General features: G+C 45.3%; 1 protein-coding gene across 3 annotated transcripts in view; it reads right to left on the bottom strand.

Moving 5' to 3' along the window:
• The window catches only part of FBXO10 (F-box protein 10), a 302,591-nt gene that overhangs the window by 80,748 nt on the left and 200,022 nt on the right, over positions 1–21,821 (bottom strand). For all 3 annotated transcript variants that reach the window (XM_033917276.1, XM_033917274.1, XM_033917277.1), the window contains 2 exons: positions 16,574–16,644; positions 6,854–7,006 (listed from right to left, as the gene is read on the bottom strand). In XM_033917276.1, coding sequence (XP_033773167.1) covers positions 6,854–7,006; positions 16,574–16,644 — 224 coding nt within the window. The remainder of the gene's footprint in view (positions 1–6,853; positions 7,007–16,573; positions 16,645–21,821) is intronic.

Below are 21,821 nucleotides of genomic sequence, written 5' to 3'. Positions count from 1 at the left end.
TCATTATTATTGTGAATTTATTTTAATTTAATTATATATCCTTTTATGAAAATTAATCTTGTTTGTTTGGTTATTTCTTTGTTAACACCTCTGGACATGTCCAGAAATCTGCCTTGAACCGCAAGGTAATGGCGGACTAAAAATCACTAATGTAATGTAATGTAATGTTATAAAGTTCTTAGTATGGAAATTAATAGCAGTAAATCTATGTTTCTTTCGCCAGATACTTAGCTTTCATCTGTATCAGGCTGCCGGTGATTTGAACTACCGTTCCTAACAGCTGAATGTGAACATCACCGGCAGCCTCATACAGATGAAAGCTAAGTATCTGGCATGCTGGTAAAACTGTCAACCTTGCCACAGCAGAGGAAGCCCGCACTTTTATGGAGTGGCTTCCCACCTGATTCAGTTGTACTGATCTGCTGGACTTGTGGAGTTTCCTGACCTTGCCTAGTTCTAAGTTGCGAAGGGCCCGGAGGCCTAATTATAGGTCCCTGTGCCTTCCTGGGATTATCCTGTCTGTTATCAACTGTGAGGGCCTTTCCAGGACTGATTCATTCTCTTGTGGCCTGGTGTTGTGGCCTGCCAGGAGTTTGTAAGTGCCATCCTGGTTCGGGGTTTTCTGAGAGGAGGCACACGAACTGGATTCCTGAGCACTGGGAGATTTTGACCAGTGCTTTGGAGGCACTCCAGCCTGCAGGGACTTGGATTTCAGGCCCAGCTCGGCATCAACCTGTTGGCTTTTGAGACTGGCTGTTCTGTCTAGTTCTTGTTATTCTGTTCTTGAGGGGATGCAGATTTGGGGTCTTTGGGGAGTTCTCCGGGTAGGTTGGGGGATTGACTATGAGATTGTATGCTAGGGAGGTAAGCATACTCTTGGGGAAGGGGGGTTGGGGAGGGAGAGTGGGAGGCTGGGGATCTGTGTGGTGTGCATGGTGGTATGTGTATGTCTGGGTGCTTCTTGAGGGGGAGGGGTGGGGTGGGGTGAGGTACCCTTGGTATTGTGATTGGGCACACACATACTGGCAGCCATGGAGCCCAGCTGGGAGGCTTTGCTCGAGCTGCATAGCTGTAGTATTACTTGTTCTGGGCTTTTGATGTCTGATGATCATGGCTGTCTTCCTGATGATTATGATGCTGGGGGGTGGGTTTTCTTTCTCCTGCATCTTGGTCTTTTCTTCCTCCCTCCCGCAAGTATGGCTGTCCTGAAGCTGATTACTTTTAATGTGGATGGCATAAATCCCCTATTAAGAGATCTTGGATCCTGACCAATCTGCAGAAGTTGGGTGCAGATGTTATGTATTTGCAGGAGACCCATCTCACACAGATTGAACATGCCAAATTGAAGAGGAATTCGGAAGTCTACTCTTCCACTTTTAGTGGGAGGCAATAGGGTGTGGCGATCTTGCTGCATATGAGGCTGCTCTTTACATTGCATAAACAAATTCAGGAAAAGGAGGGGCGGTTCATCATAATCCTGGGGGAACTTTGGGGGCTGAAATTGCTCCTTTGCAATTTGTATGTCCCAAATTTACTGTCATAAATTTTTTTTCTTCTGTCCTTTCATTATTATCGGGTTACCCTGATTATCAGCTGATCCTGGGGGGGTGGGAGGGGGGGAGTGATCTCAATATCACAGCAGATCCGGGAGTGGAATGCAAACCCCCCAGGCCCAAAATGAAGGCTCATGATGACCATGGGGTGGGCTTCCTTACAAAGCATTTAGACCTGGTGGATGTGTGGTGTGTGCTGCATCCTTATGATATGGAATTCACTTTCTTTTCCCATGTTCACAAGGTGTCTGCCGGTTGGACTATCTCCTTCTTGATAAGCGTTTGTTTTCTAGGACTACCAGGTCAGAGATCTCAGAGGCTACAGTTTCTGATCACGCAACCGTGCAGCTTACTTTGACCCTGACACCTACCCAAAAGGCTCCTTCGTGGAAACTGTCTCCACACTTGTATACTGACTGACCCCGAGTTCCAGACCTTCTTGAGGGTGAGATGGTTAGACTACTAGGTTACGAATACCACTTCTGAGGTGGGGCCTGTGTCCTTCTGGTATGCTTCAAAGGCAGTATTGCGGGGCCATATAATTGCATATAGGGCCGCTAAACGGAAGGAAAGGGATAGGGAGCTTCTCCAACTGATTCAGCAATAGCATGCTTTTAGACAGGCCACTTTGTCCGATTCGGATCGCTTGGCATACAAGGGTATTCGAGGAAAAATAGAAGCCTTTCTTAAGAGCATGGAGCAGTCCCTCTATTACCAAAGATATCAACTCTATCAATGGGGGAGTAAGACAGGAACGCTTCTGTCCAACTTGGTCTGCCCTTTCAAGAAACGTCAAATAATTACAGCTATCCAAAATGCTCATGGGATATGGTATGAAGGGGAGCAACAGATAGCTGAACAGTTTGTCCACTATTAAACAACTCTGTATGGGGGCTGACCTTTGGATTGGGATGCCCTTGAAGCATTTTTTCATGGACTGAGTGTGCCACAGTAGGATGCTGACCAGGTTGACTTTTTGAATGCGCCGGTCACTGGGGCAGAGATGTTGTTGTCCATCAAGCATTTCAACTTAGCTAAGGCGCCTGAACCCGATGGCTTTGGTCCGGAATATTATTGGATTCTTCAGGATTTTCCCTTTTTCACCAAACCCAACATTGTAACTTTTAATTTCTTTCCTCACCCCTTATGTATGTTTTTAATGATATTATATTGTTAATGTGTAAGTTTCTTTGTTCTCTTTACTTAGACTATGTACATCACCTAGCAATTGTAATAGGCGATTCATCAAATACTTAAATAAACTTGAAACTTGATTTGGTGGTGGAGCCCCTAAGATGTGTAATGCAGTGGCTGCGGAGTGGGGAGCTTTCCCAGATAATCTAGCCCATGTAGTCTTGATCCCTAAGCCAGGCATGGACCCAGACCTGGTTGGTTCTTTTCGGCCTATTTCCTTGATAGACTAGGATATCAAGCTCTTGGCTATGACCCTGGCGTGCCACCTGAATTGTTTTCTTCCTGGTCTTAGACACACTGATCAGGTCAGCTTCGTGCTGGGGCGGTACGCCTCTATGAATCTGCTGAAGGTCTTGGGAAGGTCTTCCTCTGATAGACTCCGACCCTATCCCTGCTGACAGATCATGGACTACTTTTGAACCTTTATCCGAGCCCCAGATCTCTAAACTTTGCCTCAAACTTAAATCCTGCAAGTGCATCCTAGATCCTTTCCCATCTTACCTCTACGAAAACATCCCAGCGCAGGCCATCTCTTCCCTTACAAACCTTATAAACAAAGCTTTACTATCGGGCCTGTTCTCCTCAGAAATGGGTCACATTGCCTTATCCCCTCTTCTGAAAAAAGCCGATCTTGACCCTTCCTTACCATCGAACTACCTCCCCATAGCTAACATCCCTCTTTTAACAAAACTTCTGGAGACCATAGTCGCTACCCAGTTCTCCTCTTACCTAGAGAGATTCTCCATCCTCCAACACTACCAGTTCGGATTTAGGCCCAATTTCAGCACCGAGTCCCTCCTAGTTTCCTTAATCTCAAAGGTGCAACAACTACATGCCCAAAACAAATTTGCTGTTCTCCTACAGTTCGATCTCTCCGCAGCTTTCGATGTCGTGCACCACGACATACTAATCTACCAACTTTCTGAGATAGGAATAGACTCCTTTGTCCTAAAGTGGTTCTCAAGCTTCCTTCGCGCACGTTCCTACATTGTCAATGCAAACGGCTCCAAAATCCGCTTCGTGGACACCATCCTGTGGGGTCCCACAGGGTTCTCCCCTATCCCCTATTCTCTTCAACATGTATATGACCTCCCTGAAGCTTCTCAAACTATCCCCCCTTGAAACAATATACACATATGCAGACAATATCCTTATCCTCCTCGAAACAGATCAGAACCTTACAAACCTCCAAGAGAACATCACCTCATGCATAATGAGACTTCATGCCTGGTCCCTCTCTGTTCAGATGAAATTAAATGAATCAAAAACAAAACTACTCTGGCTCGGCCCAAAGTTAGTACACCTGCCCACCCTCTTCACTCTACCCACAGGTCCTGCTCTTCACCTTGAGTTCTCAAGCAAGGTCCTCGGCATCATTATCGATTCCTCCCTCTCCCTCAACGATCACCTGAATTCCTTGGCAAAATCATGTTTTTTCAGCCTTCACATGCTGAGGAAAGTTAGATCCTATTTCCACCAAAAACACTTTACCGTCCTGGTACAATCCATCATCTTATCCAAACTCGATTACTGTAATGCCATTTACCTATGCCTAACAAAAAAAAGTCTTCGCAGACTCCAGCTCATCCAGAATACTGCGGCCAAACTGATTTTTGCTAAACGCAAATTTGATCACGTCTCCCCTTTACTTACCAATCTTCACTGGCTCCCAGTACTTTCCAGAATTCACTTCAAATGCTCCTGCCTGGCTTTCAAGATAATTAATGGCATCCTTCCGCCACTAATCCCTCTATCCTTCCTCGCCCTAACGCCTGCTACCACCAGATCAGCCCACAGACATAAACTATCCTTCCCCTCTCTACATAAGAACATAAGAAACGCCCTCACCGGATCAGACCGAGGTCCATCCTGTCCGGTGATCCGCACACGCGGTGGCCCATTTAGGTACTCCTTTTTGGAGATCCGGATTTACCGTATCCCTCAATATGATATGCAAGAAGGTGTGTATCCAACTTTCTCTTGAATCCCAGTACAGTAGTCTCCTCCACAACCTCCTCCGGGAGCGCATTCCAAGCACCCACCACACGCTGTGTGAAACAGAATTTCCTGATGTTTGTCCGAAACCTGCTGCCACTCAGTTTCAGGCTATGACCTCTTGTCCGTGTCACCTCTGAATATTTCAGCAATGGTGCCTCCTGGTCTATTTTATCAAATCCTTTTAATATTTTAAAGGTCTCTATCAAATCCCCTCTCAGTCTTCTCTTCTCAAGGGTAAACAGTCCCAGCCTCCTAAGTCTATCTTTGTAGATCAAATGTTCCATTCCTTTGATAAGTTTCGTGGCTCGCCTCTGCACTCTCTCCAGCAGAGTTATATCCTTTATAAGGTATGGAGACCAGTATTGGACACAGTACTCCAAGTGCGGTCTGACCATTGTTCTATAAAGTGGCATTATGACATTTTCCGATCTACTCGTAATCTCCTTTTTAATTATGCCCAACATCCTGCTCGCTTTCTTCGCCGCCGCCGCACATTGTGCCGAAGGTTTTAGGGTACTGTCAATCAGTATCCCCAAGTCCCTTTCCTGTTCGCATTTTGCTAACTTCACCCCCAACATCCTGTACTCATGTTCCTTGTTTTTCTTCCCTAAATGCATCACCTTGCATTTGTTTACGTTAAAGTTCATTTGCCACTTTATTGCCCACGCTTCCAGCTGGTTCAGATCTTTCTGGAGGTCCTCGCAGTCCCCTAGAGAGCCAACCGCCCGACATAGTTTTGTATCATCTGAAAACTTTATTATATTGCATGTTATTTCCTCTTCCAGGTCGTTTATAAAAATATTGAACAAGATAGGCCCAAGAACTGAGCCCTGGGGCAAGCCGCTAGTCACTTTCTCCCAGTCCGAGAAATTCCCATTTATGCTAACCCTTTGCCTTCTGTTTTCAAGCCATTTGCCAATCCATCTGTGTACTTCCCCACCTATTCCATGGCTTAGTAATTTCTTCATAAGTCTTGCATGAGGGACTTTGTCAAACGCTTTCTGAAAGTCCAAGTAAATTATATCCACTGGTTCTCCATTATCTATCTGTTTGTTTACTTTCTCAAAGAATTGTAGTAAATTTGTCAAACATGATTTCCCTTTCCTGAAGCCGTGTTGACTAGCCCTTATTAGATTGTGGTCCTCCAAGTGTTGTACAATGTTCTCTTTAATTATTGTTTCAATTATCTTCCCTGGAACCGATGTGAGGCTCACAGGTCGGTAGTTTCCTGGATCCCCTCTTGAGCCTTTTTTGAAAATTGGAATGACATTTGCTATCCTCCAGTCTTCTGGTATTTGCCCAGTTCTAATTGACATGTTAGCTACTGTTTGTAATAGTTCGCCAATTTCCTCCTTAAGTTCCTTTAATACATGGCATCCTCCACGCAGGTAAACTGGGAAGATCCCTCCTCTCCAAAATCACGGGCCTTTGGAACGATCTCACTATCCTGGGCTCCCTCCAACTGTTCCGAAAACAACTGAAAACCTGGCTTTTCTCTAATATATAACATCTCTTCTCCTGCTTACTTCCCCTCTTTTCATATGCTCTTGTAAATTCTCTCTCCCCTCTCTTCTTGTATTTTTAAGCTTTGTAAACCGTGTCGAGCTCCACTTCCGTGGAGATGATGCGGTATATAAACTTAAGGCTTAGTTTAGTTTAGTGATATTCAAGCCCATGCTGCCTGGGAAGGGATGAGGGGGGGTCATTCAACTGTTGCAAGGCTGGACATGGTGGTCTGAAGATATATCTATTGAAGTCTATACTGTTTGAATGGGGAGGAGGGGGATGAGAAAGGGGCAAGCTTGGAGTACAATCAGTAAAGAAAAGTCTGCAGAAAACAGATAGGAGAAAATAGGCTGGAGCAGGTAGTTAAGTCTCTTTGCCTTTCACTGTTGCTATGTGGGCTTCCTGTTGCAACCTTTCCCTTTCTGCAAGGCTGCAAAGGAGGGAGAGCTGGAGCAGCAAGCAGGAAGCATGGGGCTGTCAGCACTGTGGCAAAAAATATACTTCTAAGAGAATACCAGCCTAGAAGCACAGCAAAAGTAAATTAGCATAAAACTGATAAAACTGAATAACATTTGTTACATTTTAGAATTTAGTTTTCTTACCATAAATAGTATTTCCTTCAATAAGTCCTTTCCCTCGTTCCCCAACAACAACTCCATCCGAGTACCCACAACAGATGAGGTTACTCCTGAGAACAGGATCACCTCCTCGACGGATATCAGTCCCACCCCACTGATTTTCACGAATAACATTCTCTGAAAGCAGGAAATCAGACAAAAAAATGTTAAATAATTAAATCATTCAAAAAAAAAAAAAAAAGTAATTGCTCTCATCATTCTGGAATCTTAAAATATTTGTATAAATATTAATGAGTTTTAACATTGCTAACTTAGGGCTTATATTTTAAGGAAATTGTATGTTCACCAATTGCTGGTGATTGTATAATTTTGGTCCCTAAACAAATAAAGAACAATACTTTAACAAGTTGGTAATACTGTATTTACATGATAGCTATACACATAAACGCTCAGAATATTGACATTTAGGTGCCTCAGTGTACACTCACCTGTGAAAATATCATTTGGGTGCCTAAGTAATATTCTGCAAATATGCATTCAAATGACAAATTGCACTCAAATGGCAAATTGTGTATTTGTAATGGGGGTGTATACATGGGCAGAGCATTAAGGAAGGCCTGTTACATTTAAGTGCTCCCATTTACGCCAGGTCTATGGCAGGGGGAGGGGAAGTTAAAGATACACTACTATTGGGAATCCAAATGTATCCAATTAGGATGCTTGGACACTCAAGTGTTCAAATAGAATAGGCTCTTATCCAGCATACTGAGGCAGCTTAATGGAGAAGCCCTGTTTTAAGGTTAGGGAACTTTGTGGGGTTGCGGGGGAGTTTTGGAGGATTGGAACACTTTTAGAGTAGTGAGGCAGTTATAGGAGTGATGTGCTATTTGCAGGTAGGTAGTTTTGGGGGGTGGGGAAGCTTCAAGGGGATAGGTTTGCACGGGTTGGGAATGTTGCAAGGGATACTTTTTGGGGATCAGGCAGTTGAAGGAGTAGTGGGGCAGTTGTGACTAGTTTGATGGCCAGGACAGTTTGTGAGTTGGGGGGGGGGGGTACTTTTGGGTGGCCAGAGCAGTTATCAGATAGTGAAGCAGTTGCTGGGGACAGTATTGGGGTGACAAGGTAGTTTGTGGGGTGGTGGGTAGTTGAGGAATGGTAGTTTTTGGAGGTTGGGCAGTTTTGGAGATGCTGAGTAAAATGGTGCAGTAGCTTTTAATGGTTACCCTTCTACAGATCAGAAATAAACAAATGTTGACAAATATCAATATATAAGCGAAACACAAATGCATTCCAATGGCAGTTTCATAGGAAGAGGGAAGGGGTGGGTAAAATGAGAAACAGGTAGGGGTAGATGGGTGACAAGGAGGTACAAAACAGTATAATTTTGTTGTTTGTAATGCAATAGAAAACCAAATTTTTTGTTAAGTCCTGTCTGGTGGGTGTCAAAATATTTTATCATTTTGATTTCAAAGGTCTTACATTACTGGGCTGTCTTAAAATTTCCTTTTAGTATTCTCATCATAAAATCATTGATGCAGTGTTCTGGTTTTCTGAAGTGTTGCCCTGTTTGGCATTGCAATGTTTAGTATGATATCTGTATAAATGAATCCTAGGGCCAGACTCTCAAAACACCGTGCATATAACGATGGATGCTAAACCAGTCCTAGCTGGTTTAGTGCCCAAGTATTTTACCTGCCAATTCTCAGAACGGCTCATCATAGTCTTTTCCGTGCTTCCTAGCAGTCTCCGACTGTACTTTGCAAATGTAGTACAATGAGGTCATTAATATTAAAACGAGCACTCTAGGCGATTCTCTAAACTTATTGCCCACTTTTTACTTGCAAAATTTTCTGGCAGGTTCTGAGCTGTTGTAGCCTTACTTTCCTGTTAGTGCCTGGGCACTGATTGGCTCAGGCACTTAAAGGAAAGTAAGGCTTGACAGTTCAGACCTCACCACAAAAAAATCACCACCTGCCTGCAAATTTAAAAAAAGTACTCCCGATTCCTCCCTCCAACCGATCCCCCTCCAGGGTCATTTGAGGCCCCCATCCCCAGTATTAAGAAAAAAAAAAAAATCAGCAGGAGGGATGTTCACTCTCTCCTGCTGGCAGGCTCACCTCTTCAAAATGACAGGCCTTCCCCTTCCCAGTGCTTCCTGGGATGCACTAGGAGGGGCCTAAGGCCCTGACTGGCTTAGGTGCTTAAGGCCCCTTCCATATTCCAGGATTAACTGGGCAGGGCTCAGATTGTAAGGCCCTAGAGCCAATCAAGCCTTAGGCCCCGCCCAGTGCATCTCAGGATGCACCAGGAAGGGAAGGCCTGCTATTTTGAAGAGGCGGGTCTGCCAGCAGGAAGGAGTGGGCATCCCTCCTGCCATCCTTCAATTTAAAGGAGACACTGGGAAGGCCTTCCATTTAGCATCCTGGGACAAGTTGAAAAAAAGTAAGCCAAATATGCCCTGGAATGAAAACTAAAATAAGCTTGATCTAGCCAGAGTAAATCTGGAGCATGAAAAAACTTCAATGTTCAAAACCAGAAAAGTCATCATGACATTTCCATTTGATGGCAAAACAGGACACTAATTAGTGGATTAAGTCCTTAGATGGCATTAGCCTGTGGTTCAAAAATCTATAGCTAGACAATATTTTCTGAGCCATTATTACCAAGAATACATTAATTAGTTCTGTTCTTACTGATTGAGTTTGAAGTACAGTGTAAATGGTTCATCCAGGATAGTGTAATATATTGTTCCAACATTACAGGAAAACACCAGGCTAGTGAAGACTTTGCTTTTTAAAGAACATAAGAGAACACCATGGCAACAAGACAAAATGGTATTCATATACAATTGAGAGAACTTTTAACTGGTATTTGAAAAAAGCCTCTCATTTGTGCTTTAGAGAAAGGAGAAAAAATCCATTCTACCTCATTCCTGCCATATTGTGCTTTACAATTTTCCTTATGGATATGGTTTAATAGGGCTTGCTGAATCACCTTTCCTCAAAAAGATAACACGGTATTGTACAAATTAAAAGGGAACATAAGAGCATAAAGTGTTGCCAAACAGAAAGGCCATCAAGCCCAGTATCCTATTTCCAACCGTGGCCAATCCAGGTCCCAAGTACCTGGCAAGATCTCAAAAGAATAAAAAGGATTTTATGTTGCTCATCCTAAAAATAAGCATATAATTTTCCCAAGTTCATTTTAATAATGATATAAGGCCTTTTCTTTCAGTAAATAATTCAAACCACTTTCTAAACCCTGCTAAGCTAACTGCTTTTGCTAAATTGTAAAGAAAAAAAAGAGGAGAGGGAAGGAAAGAAAGAGAAAAAAAAAATACAATTGTGGCCTAGCGAACTCCCCGGAAGCTGTCAGAATCCAACAAAGGCCTTCTCAAACAAGTGATTCAAAGGGGGAATGAATTCCATAATAAAGGCAGTGTTTTAAAGAATGCAGAAGCCCTACTAAATGCTTGAGTAGCCTAGTGGTTAGATCAGCAGAATCAGGGAAGCCTTGTGAACTTGAGCAAGTTACTTCACCCTCTATTGCCTTGGGCAGGAAGATAACTTGTCTAACAGCTTGTAAATCATATTGAGCTGTAATATTACTTTATAAAAAAGGTTTTGCAGTCATATCACACCAAGCTCAACACATGTGGAATCCTATTTTAGACATGGAGAGGGGCATTCAGTATTTTAGAAAAGACTCAGCCAAACCTAGAACCTCTTGTAAAATAAGTTCAGGACTGCTCGTTATAGCAAGGAAAATACTGGCCATGGTACGCCCCCCACCTGGAATACTGCATCCAGCACTGGTCGCCGTATATGAAGAAGGACACAGTACTACTCGAAAGGGTCCAGAGAAGAGCAACTAAAATGGTTAAGGGGCTGGAGGAGTTGCCATACAGTGAGAGATTAGAGAAACTGGGCCTCTTCTCCCTTGAAAAGAGGAGACTGAGAGGGGACATGATCGAAACATTCAAGATAATGAAGGGAATAGATTTAGTAGATAAATACATAAGAACATAAGAATTGCTGCTGCTGGGTCAGACCAGTGGTCCATCGTGCCCAGCAGTCTGCTCCCATAGCGGCCCTTAGATCAAAGACCAGTGCCCTAATTGAGTCTAGCCTTACCTAAAGTTAAAAGGAGATAGATTCCGTACAAACGTAAGGAAGTTCTTCTTCACCTAGAGAGTGGTAGAAAACTGGAATGTTCTTTTGGAAGCTGCTATAGGGAATCCCTCAAGGGATTCAAGACAAAGTTAGACAAGTTCCTGCTGAATCAGAACGTACACAGGTAAGGCTAGTCTCAGTTAGGGCACTGGTCTTTGACATAAGGGCCGCCGTGGGAGCAGACTGCTGGGCACAATGGACCACTGGTCTGACCCAGCAGTGGCAATTCTTATGTTCTTATGACTCCGAGGTGATAATAGGTTCGTGGACTGTTAATGGATTAAATAGCCTGGGGAAGAGGAGCATGGTATTTCGGGAGATAAAGCGTATGAAATGGGATATTTGTTTATTACAAGAGATACACCTAGATGTGGCCTTGTTGCAAAAGACACAAATTGATTTGATTTGGACACACTAAGGGGAAGTTCGACTAAACAGGCTGGGGGACTGGCTATTCTAGTGAGAAAGGGGCTGGGATTACAAATTGACCAGGTATATAGGGACAAATTGGGGAGATGCCTGGTGTTGAGGGTACTCTACAGGGTTGCCCCCTTACAATAGTAAATGTTTATGGACCCAATACAGCACAGGCGGCATTCTTTCGAGGCTTGCAGGATGAGCTGGGGTCCTTTGTGCAGGGTGCAGTGTACTTGGGTGGGGATTTAATGTCCCACCAGATCCGCTTTTGGATCATTCTAGGGGAGGGAGGGTTACCTTCAAAGGTCATAGTAAGGCTTTTCAGTCTTTGGGACTGATTGATAGTTGGAGATTGCTCCATGGGTGCCAGAGGAATTATACACACTACTCACATGCTCAAAAACTCTATACTAAACTAGATGGGATATGGATTCATAGGAACCAGTGGGGAGGGTTGAAAAGAACAAAAATCAAGGCCATGCATGTTTCAGATCACATTCCAGTTTGGGTGGCTTGCCAGGGTCTTCTTGACAATGGGGGCAGGTAATATTGGAGACTCAGTGAATCGCTTTTGAGTGCTCCTCCAGTGGTGGCTGCAGTGGAAAATACTATCAGGGACTATTTGGACTTGAATGATAATGGGGAAGTAACCGATGCTACCTTGTGGGATGCTTTGAAGGTGGTTGTTAGGAGGGTACTTGTTCAGTGGGGGACTAGGTATAAGCGAACGAGAATCTAAGGCTTTCTTCGGCTATATGAAAAATTGCTTCAGTTGGAGAGATTTCATAAACTTAACCCGGACCCCCTGATCTTGGTTCAATTACAAAGAGTGCAAGATGAGTTGCATCAATATCAGGTGGAGAAGACAGAACGTATTAGAGAGCGCTTTAAATTACAGATTTATGAACATAGTAACAAAGCTAGCTCCCAATTAGCTAGATACATATGGATCAAGCAGTCCAGGGCCATAATTGCTTGGGTTAGGGATGATAGGGGAGAGATGCAGGTTACTGATTCGGCCATTCGTCAGACATTTTTGAGTTTCTATTCCAGGTTATATGGAGCGCTGGATCCAGTAGATACAGCGATGCGTAAGAGGTTCTTGGATGCCCTGCCTATCCCGGAGTTGTCGGACAGGGATAGAGAAATATTGCAGGAACCCATTACATTGCCTGAGGTCTTAGGTGTGATTCAACTACTAAAAAATGGAAAAATCACCAGGCTTGGATGGTTATACCAGTAGATACTACAAACAATTTTCGGCACATTTAGGGCCTATATTGGTAAGGGTAGTTAATGGAGTGCCTTTGGAAGGTTCTTTTCCGAGGTTTATGGGAGAGGCTGGGGTGGCGGTTCTTTTGAAACCAGGGAGAGATCCCCCAAACTGTGGATCATATCGAACAATCTCCCTTTTAAATCTGGATGCTAAAATTTTGGCCAAGGATTTGGCATTTAGATTGGGGCAGGTATTCCCCAGTATGATTCACTTGGATCAATCAGGGTTCATCCACAGAAGGCATGTGAGCGACAATATTAGGCGTACTTTACATCTCCTGTGGGATGCACATAAACGACCAGATAGGACTGTACTGATGGCAATTGACGCCGAGAAAGCTTTCAACAGGGTTTTGTGGGATTTCCTTTGGGATGTTATGGGGCGTATGGGTTTAGTGGGGTCCTTTAGTAGTTGGGTGCAAGTTTTTTATGAAAATCCAAAGGCTTGTCTTCGGGTTAATCAGTCTTTTACGGAGTTCTTTCCTATAGCAAGGGGGACACGACAGGGGTGCCCTCTTTCTCTACTTTTGTTCGCCATCTCGGTGGAATCACTAGCTATTTGCATATGTAAGCATCCTGGGTTGTCGGGGATCAACCAGAAAGGGGGGGGGGGGGGAGATCATCGCATTGTGTTATTTGCTGATGACATCTTATTATATGTGGGAGAGCCGAAGGCTTCCATTCCAATTTTATTGCAGATTTTTGAAGATTATGGGAGTGTATCTGGCTTTAAGATAAATTTGGATAAAACAGAAATTATGAATCTGACATTTGAATGATCTGGAGGTTGCTGGGCTTAAGGGGAGATTTCCTTTTAGATGGGCTTTGCATGGGATTCAATATTTGGGCATTCACATTCCTAAGGATTTGTCTAGGCTCTATGCTGTGAATTATCCCCCTGTTATTAAGCAAATTAGAAGAGATTTGCAGCGGTGGCATGGCTTATGGCTTTCGTGGTGGGGAAGGATAGCTGTAGTCAAGATGAATGTGCTTCTCAAATTGTTATTTCTTTTTCAAACTTTGCCAGTTCCGGTGCCCTCCACAGAATTGGCTGGTTTGAGTGCTGAGCAGTGGAGCTTTATCTGGCAGAGGAAGCCACCATGAATTTCCCAGAAATTGATGTGGGTAGCTAGAGAGGCGGAAGGTAGAGAGGTGCCCAATCTCTTATGATACTTTCAATTGGCCCAGCTTTGTTTGCTATTGGATTGGGAGATAGGGGAATTTAAAAGTGGGGTGCAATTGGAACAAGAGAGTTAGGGTCCAGGTCAGTTGAAACACAAGATTTGGGTCTCAGGTACTTTACGCCCTTGGATACAGGGTATAGACAATCCATTCCTTCGGCATCTTGTCTTGCTGTGGAAACGGGTACGGGATAAGCTGGGGAATGGGGCTTTAGCGTCCTCCTTGGCGGTTATACAAGAAGAACCTCAATTCCCAGTGGGACGAGATAATAGAGTTTTCCATGACCTTCTGGAGTCAGATGGGGTGTTGTCTTTGAAACACTCCAGCGGAAGTATGAGTTGCCTGCTGGGGACTATTTGGCTTATTATCAGATCAGACATTTTATGACTGCTCAGGGCTGGGGATCTAGATTACCTATGTTGCAGGAATATTTTGAGAATTTGTGGCTGGTAGTACAAATGGTCCTTTGACCTCTTTCAATACTGTATAAGTATTTTAGGGGGCATGCAATTATTTACTTCTCATTTATGAGGAACTGGGAAGGGGACTTAGGACAGACGTTTACTTCTAAAGAATGGGGGGTTATATGTGGGGAGGTATATAAAGTGTCCTCCTGTGCCTTGGTCCAAGAGTATGTCTATAAAGTATTGATCCGTTGGTACTATACGCCATAGTGCCTGAACAAAATGTTTTCTCAGGTGTCTAATAAATGCTGGAGATGTAGTGCTTCAGTGAGGTCATTTTTGCATATTTGGTGGGAATGTTCACTCTTGCGCCCATTCTGGAGGTGGGCGGTTCATACCTTGACTGATCTCCTTGGTAGGCCAGTAAGAGAAACACCCCAAAGTTCTTTGTTGGGCTTGGATAATATAAGGAAACATAAATGGGAAACCAAGCTTCTTCGCCTAGGTTTAGCAGCGGCAAAATGCTTAATAGTGAATCACTGGAAAAGTAATTCAGCCCCCTCATATGATGCATGGCTTAATCGCTTGTCATTGGGGAAAATGGAAATTACTGTGGCTAAACACCGCCCTGATTATGTGTCCCAGGGATATACTGGAAAAAGGATTTTAAAAAAGAAAAATGAATGGAAGAAATTTCATTACAATTAGTACTATTATTATGGGGGTGTGGTCTGGGGCAGAGCTTGGGTGTGGTCTGGGGTGGAGCTTAGGCGGGGTACTCGGTTGATATTTGTTAGACTTAGGGGGTACTTGGCTTGAAGAAGTTGAGAAACACTGGTATAGGATAAGAATGTTTGACAGAAGGCAGATAATGCACACAACTGTGCTTCTTGCTGTTATGGTCTATAACAGGGGTATTCAACCTTTTGGCTTCCCTATGCCGAATTGTTAGAAAAAAATTTGTCTAATGCCACATGAACACTAATGCTAGCTGATGCATAAAAAAAAGGTTGAGCAGGTCCCAAATTTGCAATCACTAATAATCTAATAATACACCTTAATTAAAGGGACACCGTGGAGAGGAACCCAAGAAAGCAGTAATACTTACCCTGACTGAGCAATCCTCCATGTGCGCCGCTGATAGCTGATAGTGGAAGCCTGGTTCTCCCATTCACTTCTATTTCAGCTCTGGCTTGCCTCAAGCCTCATCAAAGCGAAGATGCTGAAGCAGCTGTCAGCGGCACACATGGAGGATTTCTCAGTCAAGGTAAATATTACTGTTTTGGGTTCCTCTCCACAGTGTCCCTTTAAAATTGTTTTTTATATTTTTTACTTATTTTTTATTTTTAAAGTAATGTCTCCTTTAAAAACAGATATAACATACATAACTGAGGCAAGCAAATTGGCAATTTCATGTTATTAAAAATTGCCTTTCCTTCTCAGTCTGTAGCCACCCATTTTCCTGTCTCTTTCAGTCTGTACATCTTAGCCCCAATGCCTGAAAATTTACTTGCTGCTTTTGGCTTTCCTTGAACTGGGAAGTTTTTAATTACACTTCTGTGTTGAGTGGGTCCTCACTTGTCACATATTAATTGCATGTAGCAGGGGTTCAAAAAATCAGATTCAGTCACTTCCATGGCCCTCCCTAGCTTACTCATAATTTATTAAGATTTGAAGAAGGTGTGAGAACTGAGTTTAGAGAGCCTTGGTGAACTTAACACCCAATAAAGTGCAAAAAAAATCATTTATAATAAAAAATATCCTGCAGCTGATTGTGATTTGTGATGGGGCAGTTCTGCAGATGAGGGTTAGATTTTTTTCAGTGAGATTAAGATTTTGTTTACAAATTTGTAAATAACAGCAGAGTATAAGATATTCAGCTAGCACTAGAGCCATCATCGTGTTGACCCGCAGAGGGAAGGCTTCCGGCTCAGCCGCAGGATGCACAAGGAGCTGCCACCCGCTGCTTTGTGCAGAGAAATGACTGCGGCAGGAAGGAGGAGAGAGCTGGCTAGAAGGTATACACCTCAGGGGCGGCAATGAGCACAACACCGCATCGCCCTCAAGCTGGACCACACAAAACACCTTGCCAGGCTGAATGCAGCCCACGGGTCACAGGTTGGACACCTCTGGTCTATAAGCAAGCTTATGTACATTACATCAAAATCATAATCAATATTAACTAAATAATCAATAGTATGGGAATCAAAAGAAAAAGGGGAGGCACACAGGGTAAAAGTGTTAAAGTGGTGAGGAAAATATTATCTACAATATGTTTCCATGTGTTTTAATACCTATTATTTGGCCTCGTCCATTCTCATTTACAGCTATGCCAGCAGCGAGCCCTTGAAAGATGTGATTCCCACTAGAGACAGAAAAAGACACTGTCAGATGAGTAGGTTACAATTGCAGTCAGTCTTATCAAACGAGTGTTACGTCTGTAGTCATTTTATGAGACATCTGAGTTTATGAACTTTTGAATGTACAAAAGCAGTGAAGAAGCATTGCAAATTCTAGGTACAACACAGAGTACGTTCAATAAGCATCTCTGCTTTTTCTGATGATGGGCTGCACACATATTGTATTTTAAGTTTCAAGACAAGAACTTCAAGTAATCAGTCTAACCTAGCAAAAGAAGGAGAATACATATTACATTTGGGAAAGGGAGAAAAAGAGAGGCTCTGACCTCAGTGGCAGAGAATGGATTACCGTATTTTCGCGGATATAACGCGCGCGTTATACGTGATTTTACGTACCGCGCATACCCCTCGCGCGTTATATGCCTGAGCGCGGTATAGAAAAGTTTTTAAACATAGTTCCCACCCCGCCCGACGCCCGATTCACCCCCCCAGCAGGACCGCTCGCACCCCCACCCCGAACGACCGCTCGCACGCGCTCCCACCCGCACCCGCATCCACGATCGGAGCAAGAGGGAGCCCAAGCCCTCTTGCCCGGCCGACTCCCCGACGTCCGATACATCCCCCCCCCCCGGCAGAACCACTCGCACCCCCACCCCGAAGGACCGCCGACTTCCCGACAATATCGGGCCAGGAGGGAGCCCAAACCCTCCTGGCCACGGCGACCCCCTAACCCCACCCCGCACTACATTACGGGCAGGAGGGATCCCAGGCCCTCCTGCCCTCGACGCAAACCCCCCTCCCTCCAACGACCGCCCCCCCCAAGAACCTCCGACCGCCCCCCCAGCCGACCCGCGACCCCCCTGGCCGACCCCCACGACCCCCCCACCCCCCTTCCCCGTACCTTTGGAAGTTGGCCGGACAGACGGGAGCCAAACCCGCCTGTCCGGCAGGCAGCCAACGAAGAAATGAGGCCGGATTGGCCCATCCGTCCTAAAGCTCCGCCTACTGGTGGGGCCTAAGGCGCGTGGGCCAATCAGAATAGGCCCTGGAGCCTTAGGTCCCACCTGGGGGCGCGGCCTGAGACACATGGTCGGGTTTGGCCCATGTGCCTCAGGCCGCGCCCCCAGGTGGGACCTAAGGCTCCAGGGCCTATTCTGATTGGCCCACGCGCCTTAGGCCCCACCAGTAGGCGGAGCTTTAGGACGGATGGGCCAATCCGGCCTCATTCCTTCGTTGGCTGCCTGCCGGACAGGCGGGTTTGGCTCCCGTCTGTCCGGCCAACTTCCAAAGGTACGGGGAAGGGGGGTGGGGGGGTCGTGGGGGTCGGCCAGGGGGGTCGCGGGTCGGCTGGGGGACGGGCGGAGGTTCTTGGGGGGGGGGGGCGGTCGTTGGGGGGAGGGGGTTTGCGTCGAGGGCAGGAGGGCCTGGGATCCCTCCTGCCCGTAATGTAGTGCGGGGTGGGGTTAGGGGGTCGCCGTGGCCAGGAGGGTTTGGGCTCCCTCCTGGCCCGATATTGTTGGGGAGTCGGCGGTCCTTCCGGGTGAGGGTGCGAGTGGTCCTGCCGGGGGGGGGGGATGTATCGGACGTCGGGGGGGGGGCATCAGGCTTTCAGGATGGGGACAGACCTTCAAGGGGGACAGGACTTCAAGGGGGGACAGTGCACGGAAAGTCAGGGGGGGTGAACGGAGAGTCGGGACAGCGCACGGAAAGTCAGGGCAGTGCACGGAAGTCAGGGGGGTGAACGTAGAGTCGGGACAGCGCACGGAAAGTCAGGGCGGGCGAAAGGAGCGTCGGGCATCATGCGCGTTATATGCCTGAGCGCGGTATAGAAAAGTTTTGGTACATATCATCGTGATTTCTGCGCGCTATACCCCTGTGCGCGTTTTACACAGGTGCGCGTTATATCCGCGAAAATACGGTAATTTTAATCCTAAACATTCTAGTCATCTTTGAAACAAATGGGCCCAGTTTCTAAGAGATTTATGCTCCTAACTTTGGTGAGCTTTTACATAGCTGTGCTGCTGACCAACACATACTAAATGCTATGCCACCCATAGGAATAGAGAGTTATGCTCTTAAGGGGGGAGGGGGGTATTTTGCACTGCTTGCAGTTGTTTTCTCATGTTGGCAGGGCATGGCAGGTTTAGGATATTACAGTAGTCTGGGAGTCCCAGGACTAGGGACTGGACCAGATGCTGTGTGTGTGTTACATATGCGCAATATCTGCCCAATTAAAAAATAAATTTTAAAAAGTCTCCCCGCCGATGAAAGCTCTCCCTGACATCCCAACAAACCAGCACCGGGAACCCCTACCCCCTACAGCGAAAATGACAGAAGGGATGCCACCCCATACGCAGGAGGGATGCCCACTCCCTCTGGCCATGCCAACCCTCCCCAAGCAAGAAAAAATTGGCAGGAGGGATGCTCATTCCCTCCTGCCAACAGAGGCCCCTCCCACACCAGTGGCAACCCCCCTGAACCATCCTCTACCTTCCCCTTTCCCCCCCAAAAAAAGGCAGAAGGGATGCCCACTCCCTCCTGCCACCGGATGCTCCGCCGTACCTCCCCCACCCCCAGTACCTTTTTGTAAAGAGAGCAGGAGGGAGGCTCGGTCCCTCCCAGTTCTGAGGCTCACCGATCCAAAATGGCAGGCCTTCCCATGTGATGCATGTGGAGGGGCCTAAGGTCCTGAATGGCTCAGACACCTAAGGCCTCTCCCAAGGGGTGGGTCCTGAGTTGTCTGAGCCAATCAGGGCCTTAGGCTCCTCCCTCTGTGTCCCAGGATATGCCTTTCTATTAGAAAAAAGATTATTGAGGTAAGAACCTAATCTTATCTTTGCACCGCTATGTTTACATATTCGCATACCTGCTGTAAAAAAAACAGCTTTCTTTACTTTCATTTTCAATTCGTGTCTGGTGTTCACTTCCATATGTGGCTCCCAAGTGTCCAGAGAGTGAATTACAAGCTGATCCATGCAAGAACCTATCCCTATTTACTCAGTAGTATCCACTGTTCACTTTCAGCGATTTTGAGTTACAACATGTACTGTTGGAACCTAACCTCTATTTTCTCACAGACTCAATGTTTCATTATTCATGACTCTTCAGTTCACAAACATTTTCGGGAACCATACTACCACAAATAACAAGAACAGACTGTATTCTGGTCCTCAACTCTGTTTGGCGCAAACCCCATACCATTTTTGTTATTTCTCTGGACCATTTCAAGTCTTTTTTTGTCCTTAGGTAGATCCAAACTCTAAATTGGGCCTAGCAATGACTTCAGTGTTCTCCCCAGAAATTTTTTCCAGCCGGGTGGCATGAAAAAGTAGCCGGGTGGGGAGGGACGGGGAAATTTGGTGGTGGGGAAAATTAAGGACTCCTTTTACTAAGCTGCAATAGCGTTTTTAGCGCATGCAAAATTGCCGCGCTAAACGGCTAGAACTAACGCCAGCTCAATGCTGGCATTAGCGTCTAGCACATGCGGCAATTCTGTGCGAGCTAAGCGCGTGGTAAAACCGCTAGCGCAGCTTAGTAAAAGGAGCCCTAAATGTGTACTATTTGCATTAGTTAATTATTATTAGTTATTTTCCAATACTCAATATGGCAGCCTTTCTTAAGGTTTGTTCCATAATTTTTTTTTAAATTTAAGAAGTATCCAATTCTAGAAGTGAATAATTAAATATTTGCCCTCTTTCAAATGGTATAGAGCAGCGTCTCTCAAACTTTTTTAACTCCGGCACACTAAACGGAGCAAATGTTTTTTGTGGCACACTAAATGCAGCAAATAGTTTTCATGGCTGGAAAAAATTTCTGGGGAGAACACTGTTGCCGTTAGTTTTCAAGGTCCAATCACGTCAAAGACTGATGCTTATCTGGGCAGTTGTATAATAAAAAGAATGGATAAGATAACAAGAGAAGTGAAATTGTCATGAATCAGAGGGATACATACCCTGTAGGTCCTAAAAGCAGGCTTGTGGATTAGATATATACTATGAAGGCAGTGGTGTACCTAGCATATGTGACACCCGAGGCCCATCATTTTTTTAAACCCCCCCATCTGTATGAAAAACATGATTTTTATAACAATCCACACATCACACAAGAGTGTACCTAGGAAAAGGCAGCATCTTACATACTGCAGTGAGCAGTACAACATCAATACACCTATTGCAAAACTAAACAAGCCAGTCTAGTACAGATCAATCCTACACAGTCAATCCTAACTGAAAACCATGTCTTTCGAACACACAGAACACAGAAAACACCTTCGCCTAGTATGGAATATGTAATCACAAACTAACCCCTCTCCCTTTTACAAAACTATAATGTGGTTTTTAGCCATGGTGGTAACAGCTCAGACTCTCATAGAATTCTGAGCAATTACTACCATGGCCGGTGCTAAAAAAACGCTCTACAGTTTTGTAAAAGGGGGATAAAATAGAAAAACGTAGACAAAGGTTAAATTGAACCACCAAGAAGCTGGACTCTGTATACAATGCAACACCACAGAAACAGCGATGCATCTCCCCTAAAGCAAAAAAAATAAATATAATTTTTTCTACATTGTCTTCTCTGGTTTCTGCTTTCCTCATAGTCTTGTCACTCTCTTCCTTTCATCCACTGTCTACCCTCTCTCTGCCCCTTCTATATGGCATCTTCTCTCCTTGTATTCCCCTTCCATCTCTCCCTTCACCCCTATTATTCTTGCATCCATCTTCTTCCCTTCCCTCCTCCAATGGTCTGGCATCTCTCTCCTGTTCTTCCCTTCCCTCTCCCACACGCCCATGGTCTGGCATTTCACTCTCTCCTCTCCCTTCCCCCCACTTCCATCAGCATCTGCCCCCTTTCTTTCCCTCCAACCCAATTCCATCCAGTATCCTTCCCCCTTATGTCTCTCTCTCCTTTCCCTGCACACCAATTCCATCAGCATCTGCCCCCTTTCTCTCCCTCCACCACATTCCTTACCATCCTGACCCCCTTTTTCTCCCTCTACCACCCTTCTATGCTCCTCTCTCCCTACAAACCAGCAAGGTCCCATGATGACTGCTTCTGTTGCCTCTGCCTCTGGAAGATGTAAGTGATGTTGGAGGGGGTAGGCCTGCAGACGCAGGGAGTTTTGGCAAGGTTCTGCAATGACTGCAGCTGCCAGTCCACCCCTTCCGACGCCACTTACGTCTTC

This window comes from Geotrypetes seraphini, chromosome 1, assembly GCF_902459505.1.
Source record: "Geotrypetes seraphini chromosome 1, aGeoSer1.1, whole genome shotgun sequence".
NCBI classification, from domain to species: Eukaryota; Metazoa; Chordata; class Amphibia; order Gymnophiona; family Dermophiidae; genus Geotrypetes; species Geotrypetes seraphini.
Note: the sequence above shows the minus strand (reverse complement) of the source record. Positions and strands in the feature narration are given on the sequence as shown.